Below are 9,736 nucleotides of genomic sequence, written 5' to 3' on the forward strand. Positions count from 1 at the left end.
GTTGATGTGCTTCAGGCCTGAGAAAAGTAGATATGACAAGGTTCCCTTTCTTCCTTCTCCATATCCCTTCAACTCACTCTCAACCTGCTTACCTATTTGCTTTCAAACTAGGAAAACCTTGAGTCTGCCAAGAAGTGTCTTAGCAAATTGTAGAGTCTTCTTGGACCTAGAATCTCTCTCCATTTCCTCCTCAGTGGCTAAAACATACTCCTGAGGGTGTCAATGTAATATGGGAGGGGGGAGTTCAAAGTGAAAGAATAGGGTCAGGCTTGTTGTGTTTCAGTCTGTGAGAATAAGGGAAAGAGGACAAGATGTCTGCACATGTCCCTCCAAAGAGGGAAGAAGTTTAAATCTGGGACTGAAAACAGGCTGGGGGGAATGTCAGCAAACAACAAATCAGATAAAAAGATATCTCGGCTACAAGCATGAATGTACCACCACGTTCCTTCATTTCATCACTTTTGACTTCTGAATCGTCTATTCTGAGGATGGTTATGGAGTTTTGGGATGGAACTGGAGACACTAGCATTGGAAAGAAAATGCAAAAACTGGGGTGCAACTCAGCCACCAAACAGGCTCTGCTGGGAACCAGGCACCTTTTGGACAAACTTAACCAAAAGAAACATCACTGAAGAGCCCTTAGAGACGGCACAATCGTTCCCGAGGGCAAGCAGGTGAGTACTTATCTGCAAGACCTGAGGACACCATAAGGCAGCAGGAAAAGGGAAAAGGGGTCTCACCTGTTCCGGCCCCTGGAAGCAGATGCGGCAGAGCGGGGTCCTCATGCCACTGTCCAGGCTGCTGCCCAGTGAGTAGCAATCCTCAGCCTTCCCCTTACAGAAGTCATCTGAGGAGGCACTGCTGAGCAGCGAGGCGGGTGGCTCTGTGGCTGGGCCACCCCAGTCATCTTCCACAGAAGAAGGTGGCAAAGGTGGTGGAGGTGGCAGAGGAGTGGTCTCCCTGCCCACCCCTTCTCGAGGGCCCCTCCAGCCTGCCCACCCCCCGGCACCTAGAGCCGGAAGGGTGTTGTTGTTGGCCGCCAAGATGGGGGGCTGGGGGTCTCCGTGCATGGGCAGGGGCGCTGGAGGGGGGCGCCGCAGTAGGAAAACCTTCAGGTCATTGAAGAGCATGCGGCAGCGGCACTTGAGGAGACCCTGGTGGCGCAACATCTGGGGAGCCGGGGCGCACAATCCACAGCAGGAGTGGGCACAGCAGCAGCACCACCACCAGAAGAGTCCACTCAGGGGCATCAGCATGTGCCCAGTGGAAGCAGAGAGCCCGGGAGGGGCAGCTGGAGTCTTTTCAGAGGAAGATAGTAGAATGGTTTGGGGTGGGGGTGGGGGGTCCACAGCAAAGCTGTGTTATGGGGGGGATCTGCTTTCTCACTGGCTCCTCTTACACCCCCTCCAAGTAGCAAATCAATTGCCCCCAGGACTTAGAACTGTGAGTCACTGATTTTGAACTCTCCCTGGAAAGCCCGACAACAACAAAAAAGGTTTTCTTTCCTCCCTCCCACCAGCCTTAGCTTTGCTCAGGGTGTCTCCTTTTTGCCTGTGACTGGGGCACTGGGAGGGGAAGGGGGGTTTTAAAAAATGTTGAGGAAGGGCTGTTTGGGCCTTGAGATCAAGGTCTAGTTGTTAGAAAGTTTCCCAGGAGAAGATTGTTAGGTTCTTCTCAAATTCCTAGGCAATGGGAAATCTCTTTTCTTTTGTATAAAAGGGTGGGGAAGATTATAAATCAAATTTAGAGTGGACTGAGCTGGGCTTAGGGCAAACCAGCCCAGTGAAAAATTGAGTACTGCATGTGCAGAGAGAAATAGTTTTCCTCAGGTAGCAGGTGATCGGTTGGGGGGGGGGAGTGTAAGGTGGGGAGGGAGAGGAGGTTGGGAGAAGTTTTAATTCTCCTGGGCAGAAAACTGGGGCAATTAATCCCCAGAAGCACCAGAGTTGCTTTTAAGAGAGCAGTTGGATGGGGGGGGGGGGTGAGGGGGCGGGGAGGAGGGATTGCAGGTGAAATTGGGCAAGGGGCTTGTGCTTTGCCTCCGCAGCCAAAGGGTTGCGCAAAAGAGGGAAAAGCCAATTAGGAGAATAGAAGTGGGAACATAATGGGCTGGGGAGGGGGAAAGAAATGGGGGGGGGGGGGCGGAGAGGAAAGATCGTTTAACCCTTGCAGATCCGCTTCCTTCCTGAGCATGAAGATCCTGGCTAGAGGAAGGGTGTGTGTGTAGGGGACGGGAGGCAGTGGAGCAGAGAGAAGGGGTAGAGAAAAGGGGCGTGTGGGAAGAGACAGGAGGAAGGAGTAGTTACATGATCTCAGCCCCCAGCCCACCCCTGCGGTAGTCTGTAAATCCGCGGCCCCTTCCCCTTGGCTCCATCAAAGGTCCCTTCGGGCGAGGGGCAAGGGCCGGGAGAAGGGCAGATCCGGGAGGGTGAGTGGCCTCGCCTTCTCTTCCTCTTCCTCTTCCTCTTCTGGGCCGTTGTCGCCCTCCTCCTCTTGCTCCGAGTCTGCCCGCGGCCGCTGATTCTGCTGTGGCGGCGGCAGTGAACGCTGGTCGGCGTCCCGGTGTCTCCGGGGCGGGGGCTGCTCTGGCTCGTCCTCTGGCTGCTGCTCGCCGTCCGGCGCGGCCGCGACTCCCGGCTTCATGATCCTCCTCCTCCTCCTCCTCCTTCCCTGGGGGCCGGCTCTGAGCCCCCGCGCCCGGGCAGCGCTGCCATGCAACCGGAGGCGAGGCAGGCGTTGGGGTGGGGGCGGCTGGGGAGTGAGGAGGGGGGGCAATAAAAAATGAAATAAAACTAGTGGAAGAATAACAATTCGGTTCTCAATCAGGCAAGAGTGCTTCTGGAGGGGTGGGGGTGGAGGAGGGCGGCTGCCGGGTCTTCACGGCAGCTCTGCCCCCACTACCCCCCCCCCAAGGGCGGCCTCGGCCGGCTCTCTGCCCCCCCACGCCCCTCCCTCCTCTCCGCTGCCTCCGGCTGGTTGGGCTCGCTGTTGCTACCTCCTCGCAGATGCAACGAGGTAAGGCTTGTTTGCGGTGCCAGTTGCAGGTGGGGAGGGGGAAACGAAGCCGTGTGGCCGAGGTGGGAGACAGCCAGCACTTGGCTCCGGCTTGGTCCTCGCGACTCCTCAAAACCGTATATAAATATATCTCTTATAAAAGGCGAGAGGAAGCAAATCAGATTCCAGGCTGCTGCCAGGTGTTGTCTCGTCTTCCGCCGTTGCTCAGCACCCGCCGCCGCGACTGCTGCCCCCCTGGCTCAATTCCCAAAGGGGTGGTGCTGGAAGGGAGGTGGCGGGGCGGTGAGCTGACCGTCCGAGGAATGGAAACAAGATTCCTGGAGCGGAGAAGGCTCTCAGCTGTCTCCGCTGCCGCCGCTGCCGCCGCCGCCGCTGCTGCTGCATTCAGCACCCCAGGCAAGTGGACAGCTCCCACCCAGACCCCGCGCGTCACGCAAGTAGGGGCCTGACGCAGACGCCGCGGAGGGATGGAGGAGGGAAAGGGGCCAAGAGGAAAAGAGGCTAGGGAGAGAGGGGAGGGAGGGAGAAAGAGAGAGAGGGAGAGAGAGAGAAGGAGAGAACTGTTCGAAGGAAGGGGGTGGGGAGGGACCAAGGGAAGGGAAGGAAGGACGCGAGGGAGGGATTTAGGAAGGAAGGGAGGAGGGAGCAAAGTGGAGGAAGAAGGAGAAAGGCAAGTGGAGTGGAAGGGAGCAATTCAGGTACATTTCCCCCCAGCTCGAAAGTATCAGTGTGGAGAGTTCGGTTGTAGAATTTCTTCCCAATGGACACTATCACCAGCCCTCTCAATGCGCATACACAGAGCCTTCTATGTCGCAACCAGAGTCCATTTCCCTGCTTATATAAACATTTTAAGCAGATATCAGTATGCCAGCTTTGGGAAAGATAAAGTTTTGTGATTCTCGCACTAACACTGAGACTTGGTGGAGACTAAGTCCCTCATGACTAGGAACTCATGAGAAGAAAATGCTTCGAAGAAGGAGGAGATACCAGCACCATTTCTGCCAGTTGCTTCTAGAATTCAAGCTACAAAGGGCAGGGTTTGTTTGTCTGTTGCTGTTGTTTTGGTCCATTTTGATCATATGTGCATAGGTCAGTGGTGGCATGCAGTGAGTGCCCAATACATATTTGTTGAATGGACTGTGACCACCATCGCTACCACCAAAGTCATCATTACTCCAAGCCATAGACCTCTTTCAATTGTGGATCATAAGAATCCAGAACAGTATTATGGCTGCATCTTAACCAATATCTCCAACATGCCCTGATCCAAGCTTTTCATTGAGCTGCTGACAAGAGGTAATTTGAAATGGATTTTAATTTCCTCTTTCATTTGTTTCTGACTCATGTCACCCTACCGCATCCTTCTCAAGGAGTTCCTAATGAGTAGAAAGAAAGAGAAAACTTAAGGTGGTCTGTACAAATGTTCAGTACTTACAGGTGTAGATTTCAGTCATTTAAAACTTAGGCTTGCTTTCTTGCCTTTCTTCATAACCTCCCCTCCCTCTCCCTCTGAACACTCACACACACCTCCAGGGTCATGGACTTGGACAAGCTATCCCAATGAGTCATCTACACAGCTGTGGTAATGCCTTTAGAAATATTGGAGCCACAGACAGAGAGCATGCAAAATCTCTGCACCAAAATATCACTGGCATGAAGCTGAGCCCTATGAATCATAAGAAAATACCCCTTTGCTGCCATCTCCTTGAATGTTTTATTCTTACAAGTGCTAAGGAGCAAGGACCTAAGTCTGGGTCTTGATTAAGCCAGGGTGGCTGCTTGTATGAATCATGTCTCAGCACCCACCATGGAGGCTGACACCTGGCCCAAGGTGAATGGTTAGAAGAGGATACTACAAAAATGACTACAAAATCAACTACAAAATAATATGTATGTTATGGATATCAGCACACCCACTCTGCTGCAAAAGAGAATTTCTTTGTTACAAAAATCCATCTGCTCTCAAAGAAAATTCTCTGTGTGCCACATCGCCCTGTGCCTGATTCTGACATTGTGCAAATCACACTCTATAATAATGATCTTATCATATATTCATCTCCTTTTACAAGACACAGAACTCCTTGAAGGCAGGGACCAGTTTTATATTTGTATCATCAGCACATAACATAGTGCCTAAAGCCCAATGTGTGATAGAGAAAACAAACATGAAATGAAAGAAAGACCTTTTTGTTTTAGTGAAGCTTACCCTATTTCTCCCCTTCAACCTAAACACATTCATGTGAGTGCTCTCATACATGGCTGAATATCTGCTTTACCTAAAGTTGGATTTCAGGGTCTTGTAAAATACAAATACTCACAAAATACTGGTTACAAGTACGTCGTGCAAGTGAGTCAGGGCAGGAAATAAAGGAGCCATATGAAGCCTATATTCAGAGTTACAGAAAGGGGTGTTATCCATAAGACTGTCTTTCCCAACCCTTCCACTGAAAGGAAAAGGATTTCCAGAAACAGAAAACTGCTAAGGATGTGGAGCAAGGACAAGGCTGTCTGCGGAAAGACTGGAAGGCTTGAGAGTTCTGTTTTGAATATAATGTAAATCCTGAAAAGCACCTCACTGAGTTACATTCTCCTTATGCTGATAATGAAACAATGGTTGTGAACCCCAAGAGTAAAAGCCACAGTAAAGAAAATGTCAAATCAATGGGTCTCCATTAAAGTATTCAAAATATTTATCGAACACCAATCATAGCCAAGGCATTGTACTGGAAGATGAAAACACAAAAATGGATTGGTTGGGATTGCTTCCTCAAGGGTCTAGTACTGTAAATATGTACATAATCATAATATAAGATATAAAATAATAAATTCTATAAAGGTATAAAACGTTTGGGGCATGTTTAAAATAAGGAGGTAACTATGTTTATGGCTTGGCAACAATTAGGATAGGTAGGGAGAGGTGGAGACATCAGAGCTCCAAGAAAGTCTTTTTCAAAAAGTGACACTTGAACTGAGTTAAAATATGTAGAGTTCAGAGGAAGGAAGCATATTTCTGCCAGTGGGGATGTTGAATACTTTAGTTCTTCCATTTGTCTGGAGTAGTTGGTGCTTGAAATTAAGTAGCCGGAAGGAAAGTTTGAAAGGTAGGCTGGAGCCAGATCACAGAAGGCCCTGAACGCCAATCTGAGAGATTTATTCATTGACCAGTTACTTGTTTTAATGGTTTTAAAGATTTGGAGTTGAAGGTGAAGGGCAGAAATAAACTTTATCTCTGAGCAGGTTAATTAACTGGATGAGATTTCATTGCTAACAGGTGAGAAGCAATCAATATTTTTCATTTCATGCCAGAAAGTTCTCAGTTCCCTAATAGATTTATTCTTTTAAGTGAGGTTGTTTTTCAGATATATTTCATTACATACAGAGATACCGGGGTCATATGAATTAAAAGAGTAACAGAGTGAGAGGCTCCAAGGAATAGTCTTCTGGAACAAATGTTAGGAGGTGAAGATTTCAGAAAAGACTATTACAGAGGCTATTGCACTTACTTCTCCAACCAGGGGAGCCCTAAAGTGATCCCATGCTAACTGCTGTTGTTTCTTCTTTATCTAGACAGAGAGTACTCAGGCTAGAAGGCATTTTTACAGGGGCTGGGGGGAAAAAAGAAGTCTGGAAGGATTAGGTGGCTCTGTTCCCAAGATCCTGCAGCAAAGTAAGTGTCAGACAAGGACTCAAACTTCCACATCTTCTAATTGTCATTACAGTTTGCTTTCTACTATATCACAGTTGGTTCTCTTCAAACTTAGAGTTTCTCAAGAATAATTGCGGAATTACTGTTATACAAACTGTTAATAACTACCATTTACTGAGCCACACACCTTTTTTTGTATGTACTGAGAAATGCCTGTGCATTTATTAAAAATATAAATCCTTTGTGCAAGTAATCCTTAAAATTGGAATTGTATTAGGTGTTAAAATAAAGTTTTTAAAAAATTAAAAAAAAAAATATAAATCCTTAAGTGCCACCCAAGTCTACTGAGTAAGAACTTCTTGGAGAGAACCTGGGAATGTGAATCTTAACAAGTGCCTTACCCAAGTGACTTTTTATTTTCAAAACTCCTTAGGTAGTAGGTATTTTCCACATTTTCGGGGTCAGAAAACTGAGGTTCAGAGAAACTAAGTCTAAGATTATAAAGTTGGTGAACACCAAAGCTGAGATTCTAACACCAAAGCTGACAGGCCTCTCTCACCCTAAAGTCTATGCTCTTCTTATGATGCAGCAGTGACTTTTAAATTAAATTTCCTGGTGCCAGTAGAGTCCCCACACAGCTATTATCTGTCTGCCATACTGTGTCCTATTTCAAATGATAACTCAAAACTCAGGCTGAGGAAGCTTCTAAAAGGGCTCCCAATGATCCCCATTTCCTGGTAGTCAAGCTCTTATGTAATCTCCTACTTTTGAGTGTGGGTTGAACCTAGTGACTTGCTTCTGGTAAATAGAATGCAGCAAAAGTGATGGCATATCACTTCAGAGATCAGGTTACAAAAGACTGATTTCCATATTGCTCTCACTCTCTCTTGGCTCTCCTCACTTGCCCATTCTGATAGATACCAGGTGCCATGTTGTGAGCTGCACTATGGAGAGGCCTGTGTGGCAGGTAACTGAAGATAACCTCAACTATGTAGCCATCCAACAGCCAGTGAGGAACCAAGGCCCTTAGTCCAACAGCCCATGAAGAACCAAATCTTGCTAACAATGATATGAGTGAGCTTGGAAATGAATCCTTCCCGAGTTGAGCCTTGAGATGACTGTAGCCCTGGCCAACATTTTGACTGCAGTCTCATGAAAGAAGCTGAGCCAGAGGACCCAGCTAAGATGTGCCTGAATTCCTGACTTACAGAAACTTCGAGATAAATGTAGTTGTTTTAAGCCCTCTGTACACTGTCAAATCCCCTACTCCAACACACATACACAGAGACATCCACCTCTCCACCTGAGTCCATTTCCCTGCATATAAGGATATACATGAGTATTTGAGTAGATTTCCATCTGCAAACGCTGGAAGAGATAAAGTTTTGGGAATCCCTCATTGAACCTGGGAACTTTATGGAGACTAAGACCCTCATGACCAAGAACTCATAAGAAAGAAATGCTTCACATAAGAAGAGAGACACTAGCATCATTTCCTCTTCTAGAAGTTAAGGTCTGTGGGGACAGGGATCTTTTTTTTCTTGGTCAATTTGAATCCCATGTGCCTAGGTCATGATGGCATGTAGTAGGCACTCAATACTCACTTGTTAAATGGACTATAACCATCATCACTATCAGCAAAGTCATTACTCCAAGCCATAGACCTCTTTCAATTGTGGATCACAAGAATCCAGAGCAATATTACAGCCTCATCTTCACCAATAGTCCAGGTTCCTCCTTATCTAAGACTTTCACTGAGCCACTGATAAGGGGGCATTTGACATGGATTTTAATTTTCTCTTCTATTTCTGCCCCGACACATATCTCCCTACCCCATCCTTCTCAAGGAGTTTCTAATGAGCAAAAAAGTGTCCCAAATGTGAGAAAAACACAAGTTTTGGGGTCATTTCTTACACAGCAATTGATAACTCATACATAAGGGCACTGAGAACATTAGTCATTGTGCCCATGCTTTCTGTGCCCCAACACACACTACTCTGATGTCAAACAGAGTCTGATAATTCACAAGATAATCCAAGTATCAATGTGAGAAGTCACCAGGAAAAAAAACAAAAGTATTTTGTATGCTTAATTGATGGACTGAACTTAACACCTAAGAGAGCTCCTCTGAAGCCTAACTGTGCCTCTAAGATGACCTGTGGTACTTGTTAAAAGTGCATGTTGCCCAGTAGACTCTCACCTCCAGAGATTCTGACTTCTTTGTCAAGTATAGACTTGGGATATGTGTTTTCTACTAGATCCTTTAGAAACTCTGAAACAGGTGGTACTTGAGCTCCACTGTGGAGAACACTGACTTAGAAGAGGAAGCTCAAAATCAAGACTTACTCCCTAGTTACCAGCCACCACATGAGCAGGGTGGCCACTCCCCTGCTATAAGTTGATATTCTTCTCCAGATATGAGTGAGGAAAGAGCAAGTTCCAAATCAATATCCAAAAGAGGCAACATAAAGATATGGAAAAGGTGCTGAGCACAGATTTGTGCATTCACCCCTCAAGTCCTGGACCATTCTTAGTGATGGGGATACAGTAGGAAGAAAGATAGATGAAGGCCTTACTCTCACAAAGTTCCCATCCTAGTGTGGAAAACAGAGAGCTAGGGAAATAAATTAATTTCATATGGGGGTAAGTGCTAGAGAGAAACTAAACAGGGTAGTGTGATGGAGAGTGACCCACTAGCCTGTGTACTGACTGGTGGGAAATAGATAGCAAGGACAGGGAAGGCTTCCTGAATTTAGACCTAAGACGTGAAGAGGAACTAATGATGTGAAGATCTGAGGCAGTGTTTCTGTTAGAGAAGGGAGCAATCACAGAGTTTGAGGGAGGAATGATGTAGCTTTTCAGGGTGACAATGAGAAGCCCAAAGTAATGGGAGACGAAGGAATGAGAAGAGGTGATGGAAGATGAAACTGGAGAGAAGGACAAAATTATATCAAGTAGATACTGTAATAATAGTTAGAGAAATTGCATTTAATTCTAAATGAGCTGGGAAGCCACTAAAGGATTTTAGGTAATAGATTTTTATTTTTAAAAGGTCACTCTGGTTGCTGAGTAGGA

At 46.7% G+C, this 9,736-nt stretch overlaps 1 protein-coding gene across 2 annotated transcripts in view; it reads right to left on the minus strand.

Moving 5' to 3' along the window:
- The window catches only part of MARCHF4 (membrane associated ring-CH-type finger 4), a 108,756-nt gene extending 107,486 nt beyond the window's left edge, over positions 1 to 1,270 (minus strand). For both annotated transcript variants that reach the window (XM_019838645.2, XM_003991123.3), the window contains exon 1: positions 741 to 1,270. In XM_019838645.2, coding sequence (XP_019694204.2) covers positions 741 to 1,256 — 516 coding nt within the window. In that variant the 5' untranslated portion in view covers positions 1,257 to 1,270. The remainder of the gene's footprint in view (positions 1 to 740) is intronic.
- Positions 1,271 to 9,736: the final 8,466 nt, after the last annotated feature.

This window comes from Felis catus, chromosome C1, assembly GCF_018350175.1.
Source record: "Felis catus isolate Fca126 chromosome C1, F.catus_Fca126_mat1.0, whole genome shotgun sequence".
In the NCBI taxonomy this organism is placed as follows: domain Eukaryota; kingdom Metazoa; phylum Chordata; class Mammalia; order Carnivora; family Felidae; genus Felis; species Felis catus.